This window comes from Hyperolius riggenbachi, chromosome 10 (genome assembly GCF_040937935.1).
Source record: "Hyperolius riggenbachi isolate aHypRig1 chromosome 10, aHypRig1.pri, whole genome shotgun sequence".
NCBI classification, from domain to species: Eukaryota; Metazoa; Chordata; class Amphibia; order Anura; family Hyperoliidae; genus Hyperolius; species Hyperolius riggenbachi.
This window is the reverse complement of record NC_090655.1, coordinates 269,777,966-269,801,501: the sequence shown is the minus strand read 5'-3', so window position 1 is coordinate 269,801,501 and position 23,536 is coordinate 269,777,966. Positions and strand designations below refer to the sequence as shown.

Sequence of the window (23,536 nt, the reverse complement as noted above, 5' to 3'; positions counted from 1 at the left end):
ATATAGAGCACCTAGTTTATGAACACTTGCAATAGGAAATAAAAGTAAACACAGGCAAGTGCGAACTAGGCTTAAGGGGCCCATACACTGGTTGATTTCAGCCGTCGATTCTATAGAATCCATTGGAAATCAATTCTATCAAATTAATCGATTAATTTGTGGACGATTTCCAACAATTTGATCTATCTGACAGGATGGAAAATCTGCTGGCAGCAGATCGATGGCCCATAGAGTTGCATTGGATCTAATGCTCTAATAATGCATTTAGATCGATTTTCAATAGATTTCCAATATTTTTCATTAGATTTCATTCTGAAATCTATTGGAAATCTGTTCCTAGTGCGTGGCACACATCAGATCGATTCCTGTCAGATTTGACTTGACAGGCATCTGACAGAAATCTAGCTGATTTTTACATTTCTCACACTCAACACAATTGGCTGTTGCTGATTGCTGAGTACACATCGCTGGATGTAAGTGTTTAGCGGAGCTTGAAACCCACCTCCCTAAGGCCTCTTTTTCACGGGCATTTGAACTGTTTGCTCAGCAAGCAGTTACCGGGGAGCAGTGAGCAGTTACCGGGGAGCAGTGAGCAGTTACCGGGGAGCAGTGAGCAGTTACCGGGGAGCAGTGAGCAGTTACCAGGCAGCAGTAAGCAGTTACCAGGCAGCAGTAAGCAGTTACAAAGCAACAGTAAGCAGTTACAAAGCAGCAGTAAGCAGTTACCAGGCAGCAGTGAGCAGTTACCAGGCAGCAGTGAGCAGTTACCAGGCAGCAGTGAGCAGTTACAAAGCAGCAGCAAGCAGATACCAGGCAAGCAGTGAGCAGTTACAAGGCGGCAGTGAGCAGTTGCAAAACAGAAGTGAGCAGTTGCAAAACAGAAGTGAGCAGTTGCAAAAAGTGAGCAGTTGCAAAACAGAAGTGAGCAGTTGCAAAACAGAAGTGAGCAGTTACCAGGCAGCAGCGAGCAGTTACCAGGCAGCAGTGAGCAGTTGTGAGAGGCTTTTCCCTGCCTATCAACTGTTCATGGAAAAGGGGCCTAACAGGAGCCGATCTGCAGCAGGAGACAGATTTTTACCTGTGAGCAAATATTGCCTTGATAAAGGGGTCCTATGTGGCTCTGAAAACATTGGCCATATGCTTTTACAAGGAACTAATAAAGATTTTATTTGGATGTGTCAGCTCTTTACTTTGTTGAATACTACATAGAGGGCGTCATCCCTCTTTTCCAGTTGTTGCACTCCCCTCAAAGACAACATGTTGGATCCTTTACTGTGTGTGAGACAACACTACAAATGTGATTCTCAACACAAGTGTCTGACAAGCAGGGATTTCTGTACAAAACATTTCCCACACTCAGCACCTGAATAGGCCTTCTCACCAGTGTGACATCTCTCATGTCTGACAAGCAGTGATTTCTGTACAAAACATTTCCCACACTCAGCACCTGAATAGGCCTTTTCACCAGTGTGACATCTCTCATGTCTGACAAGTAGGGATGATCAATGAGATGCAAATTCTTTGATGAAAATGTATGCAAACTTTTATGCAAATATATGCAGTTTGAAAATGGACCAATCAATCTAAACCCAGGTTTAAACTAATTGGTCATTTTTCAAGCAGAATAGATTTGCATAAAAATTTGCATAAACTCTAAAGATTTTGCATCTCTTTGATCATCCCTACTGACAAGCAGTGATTTGCATCAAACATATTTCCCACACTCAGCACATGAAAAGGACTTCTTATTAATGTGAAATCTCTAATGTTTAATAAGGCTTCCTTTACCACCAAAACATTTCCCACATTCAAAACCTGGATGTTTTCTCACCAGTGTGAGTTCTCTCATGCTTGACAAGGTAAGATTTGCGACAAAAACATTTCCCACATTCAGCACATGAATAGGGCTTCTCACCAGTGTGAGTTCTCTCATGTATAACAAGGTATGATTTACCACTAAAACATTTCCCACACTCAGCACATGAATAGGGCTTCTCACCAGTGTGAGATCTCTCATGTATAACAAGGTCTGATTTCCCACTAAAACATTTCCCACACTCAGCACATGAGTAGGGCTTCTCACCAGTGTGAGATCTCTCATGTATGACAAGTTGAGATTTCTGACCAAAACATTTCCCACACTCAGCACATGAATAGGGCTTTTCACCAGTGTGAGATCTCTCATGTCTAGCAAGGCTTGCTTTCTGTTTGAAACATTTCCCACACTCAGCACATGAATATGGTGTTTCACCAGTGTGAGTTCGCTCATGTATGAAGAGTTTTTCTTTAGCGCTAAAACATTTCCCACACTCTGCACATGAATAGGGCTTCTCACCAGTGTGGCATTTCTTATGGAATGCAAGGCTTGACTTATACCCGAAAAATTTCCCACACTCAGCACATGAATAGGGCTTCTCCCCAGTGTGAGTTCTCATATGTTTAACAAGGTCTGATGTAACCCTAAAACATCTCCCACACTCAGCACATGAATAGGGCTTCTCACCAGTATGAGATCTCTCATGAATGACAAGGTTTGATTTAGATCCAAAACATTTCTCACATTCAGCACATGAATAGAGCTTCTCAACAGTGTGATATCTCTTGTGTCTGACAAGCTGTGATTTACTTGCAAAACATTTCCCACACTCAGCACATGAGTAGGGCTTCTCACCAGTGTGAGATCTCTCATGTGTGACAAGGTCTCCTTTTTGTCCAAAGCATTTCCCACACTCAACACATGAATAGGGCCTCTCACCAGTATGAGATCTCTCATGAATGACAAGGTTTGATTTAGATACAAAACATTTCTCACATTCAGCACATGAATAGAGCTTCTCACCAGTGTGAGATCTCTCATGTCTGACAAGCTGTGATTTACTTGCAAAACATTTCCCACACTCAGGACATGAATAGGGCTTCTCACCCGTGTGAGATCTCTCATGCCTGACAAGGTCTCCTTTTTGTCCAAAGCATTTCCCACACTCAACACATGAATAGGGCTTCTCACCAGTGTGAATTCTCTCATGTATGACAAGATTTGATTTCCAAACAAAACTTTTCCCACACGTGGAACAGGAATAAGACCCTCCAGCAGGGGGAGAGCTGTGCTGGGTATGAGGCTCCTCAGGGTTAGACAGGTGAGGGGAGTCTGGGGGAATATTTGGTGTAACCGGGATATCTGCAGGAGACTCTTGTCCAGTGACATCTGTTGTACAGTCTGTGGATCCAGAGAGACAAGTCTCTGAGAGGTTCCTGATGCCGGGACTCCGCGCTGCAAATAGAGAAACATCATCACTTCCTGTTAGAGAATTCTGAGGGGAGGAACAATTATCATTATAGATGGTCAGTGAGCTGCTGAGAATTCAAAGTTGATGCAAAGTTTATGTAGATTAGAAATGGACCAAATACAGCAGCTGCAATTCTTGGTATATAATTAGCATACTATTTGTACCATCTCTGAGTTATTTGTATATCACTGACCATCACTAGTTATCAGCCTGACAGAGAGCTACAGAAGGTTGTGCTCATTACAGGCGGCCAGTCACATGACTATAACCTTGCCCTGCATGATAATTTTACGTAGCTTGGAATTCAGCCAATTAAGTGTATTTTCTGCCAAATGTTAGTTGCATACAATTTGCATTACATTTGTATACAAGTCAGAGTTATTTGCATCTCATTGACCCTCTAAAGCATTGGCTTTACACTAAAAAGCAGTAAATTATAAAGCTTGATGAGACAATGGGCTCTATTCACAATACATGTGTGGTAAAGACATTTTTCTGTGAAGGTATCATAAAACAAAAAAAGTGTCACTTACCTGGTGCTTCTAACAGCCCCCTGCAGATATCCTGTCCTGCATCGTCACTGAAGAATCCTCTGTTCCCTGCCGCGGGTCACAGTCCAATTATTCGTCTAGACGAATGTCACTGCGGCTGCGCGGCCACGCCTGTCCTCGCTCACTTCCCCGGGAGCGTACTGCGCAGGCAAAGTGCCAGAAAACTTTGTACTGCTCTGCGCAGTAAGCTCCCAGAGAAGTGAGCGAGGACACGTGTGTCCGCGCAGCTGCAGTGACATTCGTCTAGTTAGACGATATCACGCTCGGTTCTAGACGTATACACAGAGGTCTAGATAGAACGTAGTCAAAACGTAAGCTAAGGTCCTACACGTGAGATCAGATGGCTGAGGTACAAAGGCTGAGACAAAGGCTAGGTCAATAACAGGCTAGGGTCATACACGAGGAATCAGATGGCTGAGGTATAGAGGACTAGGCAAGAGAGTGGTCAGTAAAGCGAAGGTCAAAATCTAAAGTCAGTCAGGCAGTCGCATTAATATACAATAATTGAGTAATGAAGTCGCACTGAAATACAATAACAAGTTTATCACTGAGTGACAAAGAGCCCAGCAGACCAGCGTACTGATTGCCAACACGGGCAATGACTGAATGTGATACAAAGGTTTAAATGCTCTAGAGCCCGCCCAAGGCCGGCCCCACCTACAGCAACCAATCAGAGTGTCAGCTTGCGTGTAAGCTGACACTAAACCCTCCGATGTCTTAGTGTGTAGGACGACCGTCTTCAGGCAGATGCCCTCCTACTGACGTCACCAGGGATTCCCTTAGCGTCCTGGTTGCCATGGACGCCGGGGGCGGGGCCAGAGGAAGTGCGTCACCCTGAAGAGGAAGTGCCAGGACGTGCGAGTGAGTCTGCCGAGAACGGGGCATCGCTGGAGCCAGTAGGTGAGTTCCTTACAGACTAATAGTTGGACGGTGACTCGATGCAGGGAATGGAGGATTCTTCAGTGACGGTGCATGACAGGGTAACTGCAGGGGGCTGTTGGAAGCACCAGGTAAGTGACACTTTTTGTTTTAAGATACTGTCACAGAATTACCGTATTTTTTCCACATTCACAACATTTTTTCCAAGAGCAGATAAAGGTTGGTAAAAGAGTGCGATAACCGGTAATAGTTCAAAAAAGTTGTTAAATGTTGTTGTTGTTGTTAAAAGTGGGGAATAAGTGGGGAATAAGGCTATTTGCACATGATCAGTGCTTTAACTGCATCTACCTAGCCCCAAAACCTGTATAATTCATATGTGTCAGTAATTAAAGGCATGAGTTGGCAACATTGATCCCGTCACAGTCACAGTGATCCAATCTCTCTGAATATCAGTCCTGTGTGTGTCCAGCGTAACATTGCTGGGAGATAAATCCCTCTCTGCTTATTTTACAGGACTTTGTGCATTCAGCTCAAATCTCCTCATGTTTCCTGAATATAAAACAGAGACACAGAGAGACAGAGAGAGAGAAATCTCCTTTCCTCAGTTTAAATCTATTAACCCTTCGCACACTCACATGCAAATGTTCACACAATTGCATTCACAGATTCACTCATCCAGGCACAACTGTTATCCCTACAGCTAAATTAAAAGCCAGGGTTTTAGTTCACAGAAGAATGCATTCTTATGCTTAATCACCTATACTGCGCAGAAGTACCCAGGTAAACATAGGTGTCCTAACTCTGGCCCTGTAACATGCATAGTGCAGACATGCAAACACATTCATTGCATCAAACCTATCAATGGATTAGGAGCACACATCCTAACTTCCTCTCCTGGGAAAGACAGTGTTTGTCAGCATGCAGACAGCTTATGCTGGTGTATGCGCATTGTGCACATGGACACATAACATTAGCTCCCTTGTGCGATTGGTAAGATGCACTGTCTTTCCCAGGAGAGGAAGTTAGGATGTGTGCTCCTAATCCATTGATAGGTTTGATGCAATGAATGTGTTTGCATGTCTGCACTATGCATGTTACAGGGCCAGAGTTAGGACACCTATGTTTACCTGGGTACTTCTGCGCAGTATAGGTGATTAAGCATAAGAATGCATTCTTCTGTGAACTAAAACCCTGGCTTTTAATTTAGCTGTAGGGATAACAGTTGTGCCTGGATGAGTGAATCTGTGAATGCAATTGTGTGAACATTTGCATGTGAGTGTGCGAAGGGTTAATAGATTTTTGCTGTTTTCTAGCCACACCCCCTTCAGCACCTCCCTTTCCCTAATAATTTATTTAATGTCCTAACTAGAGGCGATGTGCCTGGATATATGTATGTTTATTCTTATCATTGACCCCTGTGGCTAGGGTCCAATTCGGTGCACTCCCCCTTCCCCTGTATGTTTGTCAGCATGCAGACAGCTTATGCTGGTGTATGCGCATTGTGCACATGGACACATAACATTAGCTCCCTTGTGCGATTGGTAAGATGCACTGTCTTTCCCAGGAGAGGAAGTTAGGATGTGTGCTCCTAATCCATTGATAGGTTTGATGCAATGAATGTGTTTGCATGTCTGCACTATGCATGTTACAGGGCCAGAGTTAGGACACCTATGTTTACCTGGGTACTTCTGCGCAGTATAGGTGATTAAGCATAAGAATGCATTCTTCTGTGAACTAAAACCCTGGCTTTTAATTTAGCTGTAGGGATAACAGTTGTGCCTGGATGAGTGAATCTGTGAATGCAATTGTGTGAACATTTGCATGTGAGTGTGCGAAGGGTTAATAGATTTTTGCTGTTTTCTAGCCACACCCCCTTCAGCACCTCCCTTTCCCTAATAATTTATTTAATGTCCTAACTAGAGGCGATGTGCCTGGATATATGTATGTTTATTCTTATCATTGACCCCTGTGGCTAGGGTCCAATTCGGTGCACTCCCCCTTCCCCTGTATGTTTGTCAGCATGCAGACAGCTTATGCTGGTGTATGCGCATTGTGCACATGGACACATAACATTAGCTCCCTTGTGCGATTGGTAAGATGCACTGTCTTTCCCAGGAGAGGAAGTTAGGATGTGTGCTCCTAATCCATTGATAGGTTTGATGCAATGAATGTGTTTGCATGTCTGCACTATGCATGTTACAGGGCCAGAGTTAGGACACCTATGTTTACCTGGGTACTTCTGCGCAGTATAGGTGATTAAGCATAAGAATGCATTCTTCTGTGAACTAAAACCCTGGCTTTTAATTTAGCTGTAGGGATAACAGTTGTGCCTGGATGAGTGAATCTGTGAATGCAATTGTGTGAACATTTGCATGTGAGTGTGCGAAGGGTTAATAGATTTTTGCTGTTTTCTAGCCACACCCCCTTCAGCACCTCCCTTTCCCTAATAATTTATTTAATGTCCTAACTAGAGGCGATGTGCCTGGATATATGTATGTTTATTCTTATCATTGACCCCTGTGGCTAGGGTCCAATTCGGTGCACTCCCCCTTCCCCTGTATGTTTGTCAGCATGCAGACAGCTTATGCTGGTGTATGCGCATTGTGCACATGGACACATAACATTAGCTCCCTTGTGCGATTGGTAAGATGCACTGTCTTTCCCAGGAGAGGAAGTTAGGATGTGTGCTCCTAATCCATTGATAGGTTTGATGCAATGAATGTGTTTGCATGTCTGCACTATGCATGTTACAGGGCCAGAGTTAGGACACCTATGTTTACCTGGGTACTTCTGCGCAGTATAGGTGATTAAGCATAAGAATGCATTCTTCTGTGAACTAAAACCCTGGCTTTTAATTTAGCTGTAGGGATAACAGTTGTGCCTGGATGAGTGAATCTGTGAATGCAATTGTGTGAACATTTGCATGTGAGTGTGCGAAGGGTTAATAGATTTTTGCTGTTTTCTAGCCACACCCCCTTCAGCACCTCCCTTTCCCTAATAATTTATTTAATGTCCTAACTAGAGGCGATGTGCCTGGATATATGTATGTTTATTCTTTCCTCAGTTTAGTCTGGATAAATGGGAGCTTCTAATATCCCCACATCTGCAGCTCACAGCAGGTAAATAACAATGTTATATACAACTTTCCTGGAGACTTGCATTCTTATTTTCATTTTATCAGGCTGAATTCTGACTCAGAATTGTGCATAGCAGCCACATCAGTGAGATGAAAATTCTGATTCATTTCACTCCCAACAAGAATAAAAATTATCTTTTCAGCTCAATTTAGTTATCAGGAGAGTTTGCACAGTTAGATAAAAGTGTTTTGGCTTTTATTTAGTGTTTAGGAGCCTTGGCTGTATGCAGCAGCAGACCCTGCCTCATTTGCATATATAGAGCACCTAGTTTATGAACACTTGCAATAGGAAATAAAAGTAAACACAGGCAAGTGCGAACTAGGCTTAAGGGGCCCATACACTGGTTGATTTCAGCCGTCGATTCTATAGAATCCATTGGAAATCAATTCTATCAAATTAATCGATTAATTTGTGGACGATTTCCAACAATTTGATCTATCTGACAGGATGGAAAATCTGCTGGCAGCAGATCGATGGCCCATAGAGTTGCATTGGATCTAATGCTCTAATAATGCATTTAGATCGATTTTCAATAGATTTCCAATATTTTTCATTAGATTTCATTCTGAAATCTATTGGAAATCTGTTCCTAGTGCGTGGCACACATCAGATCGATTCCTGTCAGATTTGACTTGACAGGCATCTGACAGAAATCTAGCTGATTTTTACATTTCTCACACTCAACACAATTGGCTGTTGCTGATTGCTGAGTACACATCGCTGGATGTAAGTGTTTAGCGGAGCTTGAAACCCACCTCCCTAAGGCCTCTTTTTCACGGGCATTTGAACTGTTTGCTCAGCAAGCAGTTACCGGGGAGCAGTGAGCAGTTACCGGGGAGCAGTGAGCAGTTACCGGGGAGCAGTGAGCAGTTACCGGGGAGCAGTGAGCAGTTACCAGGCAGCAGTAAGCAGTTACCAGGCAGCAGTAAGCAGTTACAAAGCAACAGTAAGCAGTTACAAAGCAGCAGTAAGCAGTTACCAGGCAGCAGTGAGCAGTTACCAGGCAGCAGTGAGCAGTTACCAGGCAGCAGTGAGCAGTTACAAAGCAGCAGCAAGCAGATACCAGGCAAGCAGTGAGCAGTTACAAGGCGGCAGTGAGCAGTTGCAAAACAGAAGTGAGCAGTTGCAAAACAGAAGTGAGCAGTTGCAAAACAGAAGTGAGCAGTTACCAGGCAGCAGCGAGCAGTTACCAGGCAGCAGTGAGCAGTTGTGAGAGGCTTTTCCCTGCCTATCAACTGTTCATGGAAAAGGGGCCTAACAGGAGCCGATCTGCAGCAGGAGACAGATTTTTACCTGTGAGCAAATATTGCCTTGATAAAGGGGTCCTATGTGGCTCTGAAAACATTGGCCATATGCTTTTACAAGGAACTAATAAAGATTTTATTTGGATGTGTCAGCTCTTTACTTTGTTGAATACTACATAGAGGGCGTCATCCCTCTTTTCCAGTTGTTGCACTCCCCTCAAAGACAACATGTTGGATCCTTTACTGTGTGTGAGACAACACTACAAATGTGATTCTCAACACAAGTGTCTGACAAGCAGGGATTTCTGTACAAAACATTTCCCACACTCAGCACCTGAATAGGCCTTCTCACCAGTGTGACATCTCTCATGTCTGACAAGCAGTGATTTCTGTACAAAACATTTCCCACACTCAGCACCTGAATAGGCCTTTTCACCAGTGTGACATCTCTCATGTCTGACAAGTAGGGATGATCAATGAGATGCAAATTCTTTGATGAAAATGTATGCAAACTTTTATGCAAATATATGCAGTTTGAAAATGGACCAATCAATCTAAACCCAGGTTTAAACTAATTGGTCATTTTTCAAGCAGAATAGATTTGCATAAAAATTTGCATAAACTCTAAAGATTTTGCATCTCTTTGATCATCCCTACTGACAAGCAGTGATTTGCATCAAACATATTTCCCACACTCAGCACATGAAAAGGACTTCTTATTAATGTGAAATCTCTAATGTTTAATAAGGCTTCCTTTACCACCAAAACATTTCCCACATTCAAAACCTGGATGTTTTCTCACCAGTGTGAGTTCTCTCATGCTTGACAAGGTAAGATTTGCGACAAAAACATTTCCCACATTCAGCACATGAATAGGGCTTCTCACCAGTGTGAGTTCTCTCATGTATAACAAGGTATGATTTACCACTAAAACATTTCCCACACTCAGCACATGAATAGGGCTTCTCACCAGTGTGAGATCTCTCATGTATAACAAGGTCTGATTTCCCACTAAAACATTTCCCACACTCAGCACATGAGTAGGGCTTCTCACCAGTGTGAGATCTCTCATGTATGACAAGTTGAGATTTCTGACCAAAACATTTCCCACACTCAGCACATGAATAGGGCTTTTCACCAGTGTGAGATCTCTCATGTCTAGCAAGGCTTGCTTTCTGTTTGAAACATTTCCCACACTCAGCACATGAATATGGTGTTTCACCAGTGTGAGTTCGCTCATGTATGAAGAGTTTTTCTTTAGTGCTAAAACATTTCCCACACTCTGCACATGAATAGGGCTTCTCACCAGTGTGGCATTTCTTATGGAATGCAAGGCTTGACTTATACCCGAAAAATTTCCCACACTCAGCACATGAATAGGGCTTCTCCCCAGTGTGAGTTCTCATATGTTTAACAAGGTCTGATGTAACCCTAAAACATCTCCCACACTCAGCACATGAATAGGGCTTCTCACCAGTATGAGATCTCTCATGAATGACAAGGTTAGATTTAGATCCAAAACATTTCTCACATTCAGCACATGAATAGAGCTTCTCAACAGTGTGATATCTCTTGTGTCTGACAAGCTGTGATTTACTTGCAAAACATTTCCCACACTCAGCACATGAGTAGGGCTTCTCACCAGTGTAAGATCTCTCATGTGTGACAAGGTCTCCTTTTTGTCCAAAGCATTTCCCACACTCAACACATGAATAGGGCTTCTCACCAGTGTGAGATCTCTCATGAATGACAAGGTTTGATTTAGATACAAAACATTTCTCACATTCAGCACATGAATAGAGCTTCTCACCAGTGTGAGATCTCTCGTGTCTGACAAGCTGTGATTTACTTGCAAAACATTTCCCACACTCAGCACATGAGTAGAGCTTCTCACCAGTGTGAGATCTCTCGTGTCTGACAAGCTGTGATTTACTTGCAAAACATTTCCCACACTCAGGACATGAATAGGGCTTCTCACCCGTGTGAGATCTCTCATGCCTGACAAGGTCTCCTTTTTGTCCAAAGCATTTCCCACACTCAACACATGAATAGGGCTTCTCACCAGTGTGAATTCTCTCATGTATGACAAGATTTGATTTCCAAACAAAACTTTTCCCACACGTGGAACAGGAATGAGACCCTCCAGCAGGGGGAGAGCTGTGCTGGGTATGAGGCCCCTCAGGGTTAGACAGATGAGGGGCGTCTGGGGGAATATTTGGTGTAACCGGGATATCTGCAGGAGACTCTTTTCCAGTGACATCTGTTGTACAGTCTGTGGATCCAGAGAGACAAGTCTCTGAGAGGTTCCTGATGCCGGGACTCCGCGCTGCAAATAGAGAAACATCATCACTTCCTCTTAGAGAATTCTGAGGGGAGGAACAATTATCATTATAGATGGTCAGTGAGCTGCTGAGAATTCAAAGTTGATGCAAAGTTTATGTAGATTAGAAATGGACCAAATGCAGCAGCTGCAATTCTTGGTATATAATTAGCATACTATTTGTACCATCTCTGAGTTATTTGTATATCACTGACCATCACTAGTTATCAGCCTGACAGAGAACTACAGAAGGTTGTGCTCATTACAGGCGGCCAATCACATGACTATAACCTTGCCCTGTATGATAATTTTACGTAGCTTGGAATTCAGCCAATTAAGTGTATTTTCTGCCAAATGTTAGTTGCATACAATTTGCATTACATTTGTATACAAGTCAGTTATTTGCATCTCATTGACCCTCTAAAGCATTGGCCATACACTAAAAAGCAGTAAATTATAAAGCTTGATGAGACAACGGGCTCTATTCACAATACATGTGTGGTAAAGACATTTTTAAAGGGACTCCGAGCAGTGCAGAAACTATGGAAAGATGCATATCATTTTAAAGCTCTCTCCTCTTTCCAATGATATGTAAACCGCCGCCCTACGCATTTTAGTTTTCGCTATTTTCGCAATTGAAATTGCCGCTGCCGCGATTTCAATCGCGAAAATAGAGAAAACTAAAAGGCGTAGGGCGACGATTTGGGTGTCGCCAGAAAGAGGAGAAAGAGAGCTTTAAAATGATATCCATCTTTCCATAGTTACTTGTATTACACAGGACGACACTTTCCCCAGTGTCAGCAGCTCCATTCAGCAGAAAAAGTCGCCCTGTGTAATACAATGTAACTATGGAAAGATGGATATCATTTTAAAGCTCTCTTTCTCCTCTTTCTGGCGACACCTAAACCGTCGCTCTACGCCTTTTAGTTTTCTCTATTTTCGCGATTGAAATCGCGGCCACGGCAATTTCAATCGCGAAAATAGTGAAAACTAAAAGGTGTAGGGCGGCGGTTTATATGTCATTGGAAAGAGGAGAAAGAGAGCTTTAAAATGATATGCATCTTTCCATAGTTTCTGCACTGCTCGGAGTCCCTTTAAAGGGATTCTGTGAAGGTATCATAAAACAAAAAGTGTCACTTACCTGGTGCTTCTAACAGCCCCCTGCAGATATCCTGTCCTGCATCGTCACTGAAGAATCCTCTGTTCCCTGCCGCGGGTCACCGTCCAATTATTCGTCTAGACGAATGTCACTGCGGCTGCGCGGCCACGCCTGTCCTCGCTCACTTCCCCGGGAGCGTACTGCGCAGGCGCAGTGCCAGAAAACGTTGTACTGCTCTGCGCAGTACGCTCCCAGAGAAGTGAGCGAGGACACGTGTGTCCGCGCAGCTGCAGTGACATTCGTCTAGTTAGACATTATCACGCTTGGTTCTAGACGTATACACAGAGGCCTAGATAGAACGTAGTCAAAACGTAAGCTAAGGTCATACACGTGAGATCAGATGGCTGAGGTTCAAAGGCTGAGACAAAGGCTAGGTCAATAACAGGCTAGGGTCATACACGAGGAATCAGATGGCTGAGGTATAGAGGACTAGGCAAGAGAGTGGTCAGTAAAGCGAAGGTCAAAATCTAAAGTCAGTCAGGCAGTCGCATTAATATACAATAATTGAGTAACTGAAATACAATAACAAGTTTATCACTGAGTGACAAAGTGCCCAGCAGACCAGCGTAATGATTTCTAACACGGGCAATGACTGAATGTGATACAAAGGTTTAAATGCTCTAGAGCCCGCCCAAGGCCGGCCCCAACCTACAGCAACCAATCAGAGTGTCAGCTAACAGCGTGTAAGCTGACACTAAACCCTCCGATGTCTTAGTGTGTAGGACGAGCGTCTTTCGGCAGATGCCCGCCTACTGACGTCACCAGGGATTCCCTTAGCGTCCTGGTTGCCATGAACGCCGGGGACGGGGCCAGAGGAAGTGCGTCACCCTGAAGAGGAAGTGCCAGGACGTGCGAGTGAGTCTGCCGAGAACGGGGCATCGCTGGAGCCAGTAGGTGAGTTCCTTACAGACTAATAATTGTACAGTGACCAGCGGCAGGGAATGGAGGATTCTTCAGTGACGGCGCAGGACAGGGTATCTGCAGGGGGCTGTTGGAAGCACCAGATAAGTGACACTTTTTGTTTTAAGATACTGTCACAGAATTACCAGTATTTTTTCGACATTCACAAAAATTTTTCCAAGAGCAGATAAAGGTTGGTAAAAGAGTGCGATAACCGGTAATAGTTCAAAAAAGTTGTTAAATGTTGTTGTTAAAAGTGGGGAATAAGTGCGGAAAATATTGTTTTCCTTTGAAAAATTTCGAAGTTCAACAAACAAAGCTCGAAAGGCTGTAGACTACATGTAATTGGATGTGAAGTGAAAAATAGCGCCAGATACTCACAGGTGATAAAAAAAAAAATCATTACTTCAGGACACCCGAAGTGAAAATAAACGAATGAAATAAATGATTGTATCAATCTTCCTTCTCCTAAAAAGGACTTTTTAAGATATTCCACAGGTGTATTTGATGTTTAAATCTACTTTTTAAATTTGAACTGTTTTATTGTTTTTGCTCAATGACACATTCATCAAAGTATGCCAGAGCTAAAATCTATGAACTATTGACCCTTTTTATCTCTTTCCTGCTCTCAGAAGCCATTTTCTGCTAGGAAAGTGTTTTATAGTTGGAATTTCTTATCAGTGAGGGTCACACTGTAGTCACTTCCTGTCTGAGTCAGGACTGAGTCAGCCACTTACATACCTGATATTTAACTCTTTCAGGCAGAGAAAGAAAAAAAGGAACACAGCATAGTTATTTGTGTGCTAGGCACTGTACATACCCATGTCTATCTCATCATGTCACATCACCTCGGGTATCCTTTAACCTATTAAAGGGAATATATTCTACGTCCTAATTAGCACCCCTGTGTGTTCTAGGACGTGGAATCTACGTCCTGCATTAATCCCCGCCATCTGCCGCGACCGTGCACGATCGTGAACAGTCACGTGAATGGTCAAGTGAATGATTGTTGCTGTTAGCTAGCAACAATCATTCAATATAGTTAGGGGGGGGGGGGGGGGAGTTGTAAAAGTAAAAAAAAAAATAAAAATTCAGTGACAGTCCCAATAAAATAACAAGTATTTTTTAAAGAGAATCTGTATTGTTAAAATCGCACAAAAGTAAACATACCAGTGTGTTAGGGGACATCTCCTATTACCCTCTGTCACAATTTCGCCGCTCCCCGCCACATTAAAAGTAGTCAAAAACAGTTTTAAAAAGTTTATTTATAAACAAACAAAATGGCCACCAATACAGGAAGTAGGTTGATGTACAGTATGTCCACACATAGAAAATACATCCATACACAAGCAGACTGTATACAGCCTTCCTTTTGAATCTCAAGAGATCATTTGTGTGTTCACCTTCTGTCCCCCTGCAGCTCTCACCCACTGAATAGTGACAGGCTGCAGACAGCTCTGCCTCTGTCTGTAATTTCTCAGTATGTGTCAGCCAGCTCCTTTCACAGCCTTAAGCCCAATCTACACGATACGATTCTTTATACAATTCCATTACGATTCTATTTACGATCCGATTAAATCAGACATGTCAGAACACGATTCGATTCGATTCAATTCGATTCAGAGGCGTAGCTAGGGTTTTCAGCGCCCGGGGACAAAGACTATTAATGCGCCCCCTAAGGTGAAGGGTCGTGACCAAATGTGGGCGTGGTTATGGGTGCTCCACATTTGGTCACGCCCCTTCAAATGTACATGGAGGTTAGCAGGCTCACGCTCACCCACCCTCCCTCAGTATGTACCTTCCAGCATGTTCCAAGACAAATTCAGCAATCATGAGCCCCCCCCATCAAGACAAATTCCGCAATCATGAACAAACATGAGGCCCCCAACATGACCAACTCAGCAATCATGAGGCCCCCAACAAGACAAATTTAGCAATCCTGAGGCCCCCAACAAGACAAATTCAGCAATCATGAGGCCCCTAACAAGACAAATTCAGCAATCATGAGGCCCCTAACAAGACAAATTCAGCGATCTTGAGGCCCCCAACAAATCATGAGGCCCCCAACAAGACAAATTCAGTAACCATGAGGCCCCCAACAAGACAAATTCAGCAGTCATGAGGCACATAGATAGACAGCATTTCACATAAATAGGCAGAATGCCCCCTTAATATGGTAGACACCTCTCACCTGGCAGCAGTTCCCCAAAATACACTCAATCTGACAGCAGTGCTTCCCCAAAAATAGGTAGCCCCAGGTCTATAGGTGTCCCCAGAATAGGTGGCCAGCAGTATAGATGTCCCCATAACAGGTAGCCAGTGGTAGAGATGTCCACAGAACAGGTAGCCAGGGGTATATGTGCCCAGTATATGTAGGCAGGGTATGTGTCCCCAGTATATGTAGCCAGAGGTATATGTGCCCAGTATATGTAGCCAGGGGTATATATGCCCAGTATATGTAGCCAGGGGTATATGTACCCAGTATATGTAGTTAGGGGTATATGTGCCCAGTATATGTAGGCAGGGGTATATGTGCCCAGAGTAGGTAGCCAGGGGTATATGTGCCCAGAGTAGGTAGCCAGGGGTATATGCCCAGTATATGTCGTTAGTAGTATATGTGCCCAATATATGTAGGCAGGGGTATATGTGCCCAGAGTAGGTAGCCAGGGGTATATGTGCCCAGAGTAGGTAGCCAGGGGTATATGTGCCCTGAGTAGGTAGCCAGGGGTATATGTGCCCTGAGTAGGTAGCCAGGGGTATATGTGCCCAGAGTAGGTAGCCAGGGGTATATGCCCAGTATATGTAGGCAGGGGTATATGTGCCCAGAGTAGGTAGCCAGGGGTATATGTGCCCAGAGTAGGTAGCCAGGGGTATATGTGCCCAGAGTAGGTAGCCAGGGGTATATGCCCAGTATATGTAGTTAGGGGTATATGTGCCCAATATATGTAGGCAGGGGTATATGTGCCCAGAGTAGGTAGCCAGGGGTATATGTGCCCAGAGTAGGTAGCCAGGGGTATATGTGCCCAGAGTAGGTAGCCAGGGGTATATGCCCAGTATATGTAGTTAGGGGTATATGTGCCCAATATATGTAGGCAGGGGTATATGTGCACAGAGTAGGTAGCCAAGGTTATATGTGCCCAGAGTAGGTAGCCAGGGGTATATGCCCAGTATATGTAGGCAGGGGTATATGTGCCCAGAGTAGGTAGCCAGGGGTATATGTGCCCAGAGTAGGTAGCCAGGGGTATATGTGCCCAGAGTAGGTAGCCAGGGGTATATGTGCCCAGAGTAGGTAGCCAGGGGTATATGTGCCCAGAGTAGGTAGCCAGGGGTATATGCCCAGTATATGTAGATAGGGGTATATGTGCCCAATATATGTAGGCAGGGGTATATGTGCCCAGAGTAGGTAGCCAGGGGTATATGTGCCTAGAGTAGGTAGCCATGGGTATATGTGCCCAGAGTAGGTAGCCAGGGGTATATGCCCAGTATATGTAGTTAGGGGTATATGTGCCCAATATATGTAGGCAGGGGTATATGTGCCCAGAGTAGGTAGACAGGGGTATATGTGCCCAGAGTAGGTAGGCAGGGGTATATGTGCCCAGAGTAGGTAGCCAGGGGTATATGCCCAGTATATGTAGTTAGGGGTATATGTGCCCAATATATGTAGGCAGGGGTATATGTGCCCAGAGTAGGTAGGCAGGGGTATATGTGCCCAGAGTAGGTAGCCAGGTCAGGTGTCCCCCTCCCCAGCAGGAGGGGAGCAGCGCAGAGAAGAGGAAGAGCTGCTCTCCCTTCCTCGCTCTCCCCTCTAATGTCCGGGTGGCTGGCAGCGGCGGGCGGAACTTACCTCCGTCTCGTCGCAGCGCCGGATGGATCTGCCACTACTCTGGTCTGGTCGAGACCAGAGCAGCGGCTGCGCACCCGAACTTCCGGCCGGCGCTGGAGCGAGACGGAGGTGAGTTCCGGCCGCCGCTGCCAGCCACCCGGACATTGGAGGGGACAGCGAGGGAGGGAGAGCACCTAAGGTGAGGAAAGGAGGGGGGAGATAACCCCCCTTCCCCACAGCTCTCCCTCTTCTCTGCGCTGCTCCCCTCACCCGCCGGAAAAAAAAACCCCGCAGCTCAGCCAGGCGGAGGGCGCCCTTGGGGACCAGGCGCCCCGGGGCACTTGTCCTACCCCGACCCCCCCCCCCCCCTAGCTCCGCGCCTGATTCGATTTGCCATTGCAAAACAATGGCAAATCGAATTGAATCGAATCCTGATCGGACATGTCTGATTTAATCGGATCGTAAATGGAATCGTAATCGAATCGTATAAAGAATCGTATCGTGTAGATTGGGCTTAACAGAGGAGGATTTTTATCCAGCTCTCTTTCACTGCCAAGCAGAGACGCTGCTGGCTTATGTAAATAACACACACACTGGAGTGTGCATAGAGGGGCCTGGAAAGGGGTGTGCATAGCAGATCAGCACGGAAGAGCTGGCAGCCTACCAGACACAGGGCGACAAGTCAGACAGGGGAAAGATACATTGATTTATTAGAAAGTGCTGCAGTAAGCCAGAGCACATTAGAATAGGTTTAGGAACTTGTAGGATGGTAGAAAAAAGCATGACATTTTTGTTACAGAGTCTCTTTAAAATCCTCATTAATTTTTAACTCAAACCTAGCCTATTAACCCATTATTAACCCCTACAATACCTATGCCTGTTTATAAACGTTTAATGACTGCCGCCTGTAGTGATTGGATGCGATCGCTAGGACGAAAGTTTCAGGCACCAATGCTAATAGATGTTACGCTCTGCCATTGCCTAGCGATGCATCTGTACAGCTCTATGCCCCCTGCACTGTCACCCTAGCAAACGCATTCGATCGCCACAGATGCGCAGACTGGGAATAACAGTCCGCCATATGGGGTACCATTTTATCGGGAAGGGCCAAATAATTTATTTGTAAATGCTTTATAACTGTGGGACGTGTGATGTGAAAATTGGTAAGGGTGAAAAATGAAAAAAAAATCTTTGTTTTCTGCATTTACACCTAATTTTTCCCCATAAATGGACTATAAAATAAAATAGTTTTGGGAGAAAAATATTACCCAAAGAAAGCCTAGAATGTACTGAAAAAAACAAGACATGTATCACTAAGATGACATAGATAATTAAAAAGTTACTGCTGTATCAAAACGACACAGCGAAAGTATAAAAAATGTCAGGAACTTTAAAGGAAAGGTTCAGGGAGGGATAAAATAAAAATAAAAATCCATATCCACTTACCTGGGGCTTACTCCAGCCCGTGGGAGGCAGGAGGTGCCCTCGCCGCCGCTCCGGAGGCTCCTGGTCGTCTACGGTGGCCGACCCGACCTGGCCATGCCCGGCTGCCAGGTCGGGCTCTTCTGCGCTCTAATCTGCGCCTCACGGGGACGCGCTGACGTCATCATACGTCCTCCGGGCTGTACTGCGCAGGCGCAGTAGTTCTGCGCCTGCGCAGTACAGCCCGGAGGATGTCCGATGACGTCAGCGCGCCCGCGTGGACCGCAGAAGAGCCCGTCGTTGGAGCGCAGAAGAGCCCGACCTGGCAGCCGGCCTGGCCAGGTCGGGTCGGCCACGGGGAGCCTGCGGAGTGGCGGCGAGGGCACCTCCTGCCTTCCACGGGCTGGAGGAAGCCCCAGGTAAGTGGATATGGATTTTTTTTTATCCCTCCCTGAACCTTCCCTTTAAGGTATAAAAACCGTGGAACGAGAACCAGATAAGGATGAAACAAGGCACTCTTATCATTATGAATTTCATTTTTTGCAGAATGTACAATTTTACTGACATGTTACCGCAATGTTATCACTTTTTCACCAAACGGTAGTTCCAGCCAGAAAACATTGTGGATGTGGACCTGGTCATACTTCAGTCGGTAACTTTCCGACACTTCGTTACTGCATGCGGTAACTCATTGTGAATAGAGGCCAATGGAAACAATGCATTAACCCCCTTGGCGTTATGATTCTTTCCGGATTTTAGAGTCTAAAAGTGGTACCATTTTTTTGCACCCTTTCAGACCCTAAAACCTGGAAAAAATCCTGCTGCCAGAGAGAGCTGCAGCAGATTTTCAATCACTCACCTCCCTGGCTCAAACGCTGCAATTAAGCCTCCATCCTCTGGGTGGTGCTGCAACTCTAAAGTGAAATTGCTGGCTGTCATGACGACAGCCGGCGATCTCACCAGCAGGAAGCAGAGCCCCGGAGGAGAGGAAGAAGAATGCCAGCCGACGTCGGGATCCCCGGGAGATATGTAGAAACGTTCCCGCTGCATGAATTGCTCTGTATACAGCCTCTGGCGGCTACCCCGAGCAGAGGTCGGGATTACCGCTCTTAGCTGTTGTTTTCCGCCCCGACCCTAGCTCGGGATAACCGCCAAGGAGGTTAAGGTAGCAATACATCAGGCGAGTTGTCGGCCGATCGGACATCCGATTTGGTTTTTATAATCGGAATTGGATTAAAATTGGTGCCATTAAGTGCATGCCCAATCAAGGTTGCATTAATCTGTCAGACATGCTGATGTGTGTCGGTAATGGCGAACGATATCGGGATGAGTAACGAACGCGATGAAACCCCCGCAATGTACATATATGCTGTGAGTGCATGTTTATACCTTACCTGTCCTGTGTCGTGGTGCCTGCCTGTATCCCGTCACACACGCACCGCGCTGGCAGCATGTTTGCAGCTAGTAGAAGGGCTGAAGATAGACAGGCATCGCAACACAGGGCAGGAAATGTATAAACGCACACTTACAGCAGATTTATGCATTAGGGGAACCGCGGCCCTGCACATGCCACGGATGTGGCAGGATCGGCCAGTTCCCAAGAGATTTCAGCATGAAATTGATCAGGAATTGGCCTGTGGTGTATGGGCAGACAACAGATCTCTCTGTAATCAGATTGGATAAGAGAGATTTATCTCTGCCCCCCATCACCTGATGTATGGCTCCCTTTACTCCTGTGACAACAGACCTATATGTACTTATAGCAAGAAATCTGTATTATTTTTGTAGAGCAATGTGGTGTCACTTACACATTCTTATTAGCACCCATGTAAATATTTTACTATACTACATTTAGCACACCATTCGTGTCCATTAAATAAAACAATGCAATGTCCCCGCATCACTCATATACAAACATAACTGAATGGCTTATATGGGTTTGCTTCTCACTCCCATAATTAAAATGATATATCCATATAATGAACACTAACAGTAAAAATACTCCACAAACTATGTGTACTTAGGCTGGGAGCACACGTGTCTGAGCAGAGTATGTGTAATTAGGCTGGGAGCGCACGTGTCAGAGCAGAGTATTTGTAATAAGGCTGGGAGTGCAAGTGTCTGAGCAGAGTATGTATAATTAGGCTGGGAGCGCACGTGTCAGAGCAGAGTATGTGTAATTAGGCTGGGAGCACATGTGTCTGAGCAGAGTATGTGTAATTAGGCTGGGAGCGCACGTGTCAGAGCAGAGTATTTGTAATTAGGCTGGGAGCGCACGTGTCAGAGCAGAGTATGTGTAATTAGGCTGGGAGCGCACGTGTCAGAGCAGAGTATGTGTAATTAGGCTGGGAGCACACGTGTCTGAGCAGAGTATGTGTAATTAGGCTGGGAGCGCACGTGTCAGAGCAGAGTATGTGTAATTAGGCTGGGAGCACACGTGTCTGAGCAAGTATGTGTAATTAGGCTGGGGGCGCACGTGTCTGAGCAAAGTATTTGCAATTAGACTGGGAGCGCACGTGTCTGAGCAGAGTAGGTGTAATTAGGCAGGAAGCGCACGTGTCTGAGCAGAGTATGTGTAATTAGGCTGGGAGCGCACGTGTCTGAGCAGAGTAGGTGTAATTAGGCAGGGAGCGCACGTGTCTGAGCAGAGTATGTGTAATTAGGCAGGGAGCGCACGTGTCTGAGCAGAGTATTTGTAATTAGGCAGGGAGCGCACGTGTCTGAGCAGAGTATGTGTAATTAGGCAGGGAGCGCACGTGTCTGAGCAGAGTATGTGTAATTAGGCTGGGAGCACACGTGTCTGAGCAGAGTATGTGTAATTAGGCAGGGAGCGTACGTGTCTGAGCAGAGTATGTGTAATTAGGCAGGGAGCGCACGTGTCTGAGCAGAGTATGTGTAATTAGGCTGGGAGCACATGTGTCTGAGCAGAGTATGTATACTTAGGCTGGGAGCACACGTGTCTCAGTAGAGTATGTGTAATTAGGCTGGGAGTGTTCCCTGCCTTATTACACATACCCTGCTCAGACATGTTAACACTAAGTCACCCCTACTGTGACCAATCTGCGTACTGTAATGTGCAGTGCCCATTATCAGCTTATTACAGGCCGGTAACACTAAGTCACCCCTACCGTGACCAATCTGTGTACAGTAATGTACAGTGACCATAATCAGCTTATTACAGGCCGGTAACACTAAGTCACCCCTACCGTGACCAATCTGTGTACAGTAATTTACAGTGACCATAATCAGCTTATTACAGGCCGGTAACACTAAGTCACCCCTACCGTGACCAATCTATGTACAGTAATGTACAGGGACCATTATCAGCTTATTACAGGCCGGTAACACTAAGTCACCACATACTGTGACTAATCTGTGTACAGTAATGTGCAGTGACCATAATCAGCTTATTACAGGCTGGTAACACTAAGTCACCCCATACTGTGACTAATCTGTGTACAGTAATATGCAGTGACCATAATCAGCTTATTACAGGCTGGTAACACTAATCACCCAGTACTGTGACCAATCTGTGTACAGTAATGTACAGTGACCATTATCAGCTTATTACAGGCCAGTAACACTAAGTCACCCCTACCGTGACCAATCTATGTACAGTAATGTACAGTGACCATTATCAGCTTATTACAGGCCAGTAACACTAAGTCACCCCTACTGTGACCAATCTGTGTACAGTAATGTATAGTGACCATTATCAGCTTATTACAGGTCAGTAACACTAAGTCACCCCTACTGTGACCAATCTGTGTACAGTAATGTACAGTGACCATTATCAGCTTATTACAGGCCAGTAACACTAAGTAACCCCTACTGTGACCAATCTGTGTACAGTAATGTACAGTGACTATTATCGTCTTATTACAGGCCAGTATAACTAAAGGCTGATACACACAATGGGTTTGATTCACTAAAGTCATAGCACAGCTATGCTAATGGCCAGTCTGTGAGCAGGGACACAGTCATAATAACTAGAGATATTCAATATTTAATGCTGATTACTCACCTGATCGACCCTCTATAAGCGTGACCTCATCTATAGCTGTCCTCATCATGACACCCTCCTCTGCAGAAAGTTGATCACTCCTCTTATAAGTCTTTTCTTCCTCTTTAATTGTCCCCATCATGCCACCCTCCTTCATAGACTGCTGATCACTCCTCACATATGTCTCTTCTTCTTCCTCTTTAATTATCCCCATCATGTTACCCTCCTCCATAGACTGCTGATCACTCCTCACATATGTCTCTTCTTCTTCCTCCTCTTTAATTGTCCTCATCATGTCACCCTCTTCCATAGGCTGCTGATCACTCCTCACATACGTCTCTTCTTCTTCCTCTTTAATTGTCCCCATCATGTCACCCTCCTCCACAGACTGCTTTTCACTCCTCACATACGTCTCTTCTTCTTTGAGCTCAGACCTTAGTCCTGAAATTAATAACAAATTATATCTGTAAGATATTAGCAGTAATAAACAGAGCACAGAAAAGAACATAATTTGCTAGGCGGTGATAATATCCCATAAGCTGTGGTATCCGGCACATTCAGTACCACAGTTCTCTCTTCCAGTGTGCCTTGCTCATCATCTGGCGCTTCTCTCCTCCTCACCATGCACACATTCCTGGGAGGTTACAGCAGTGCCGGCAGTGGTAGATGGATGAGGATGTGAGGAGAGAACAGCTGGAGACAGAGGGAGATAGGAGCAGAGGCCTGCAGCTAATTAGCTATAAATTATTACTTATGGCTCTGGCACCTGATGAACTAGACAGATGGGACTGCAGCTCCATATCCTGACCAT

The 23,536-nt window shown here is 45.0% G+C and overlaps 2 protein-coding genes across 3 annotated transcripts in view; one reads left to right on the top strand and one right to left on the bottom strand.

Annotated features, from left to right (window-relative positions):
- The window catches only part of LOC137535392 (zinc finger protein 665-like), a 976,927-nt gene that overhangs the window by 709,303 nt on the left and 244,088 nt on the right, over positions 1-23,536 (top strand). The window lies entirely within an intron of this gene.
- The window catches only part of LOC137535857 (uncharacterized), a 532,348-nt gene that overhangs the window by 397,065 nt on the left and 111,747 nt on the right, over positions 1-23,536 (bottom strand). The window contains exons 4-7 of the mRNA XM_068257740.1: positions 9,921-11,198; positions 9,379-9,554; positions 3,171-3,271; positions 1,882-3,035 (exon numbers count right to left, since the gene is read on the bottom strand). Coding sequence (XP_068113841.1) covers positions 1,882-3,035; positions 3,171-3,271; positions 9,379-9,554; positions 9,921-11,198 — 2,709 coding nt within the window. The remainder of the gene's footprint in view (positions 1-1,881; positions 3,036-3,170; positions 3,272-9,378; positions 9,555-9,920; positions 11,199-23,536) is intronic.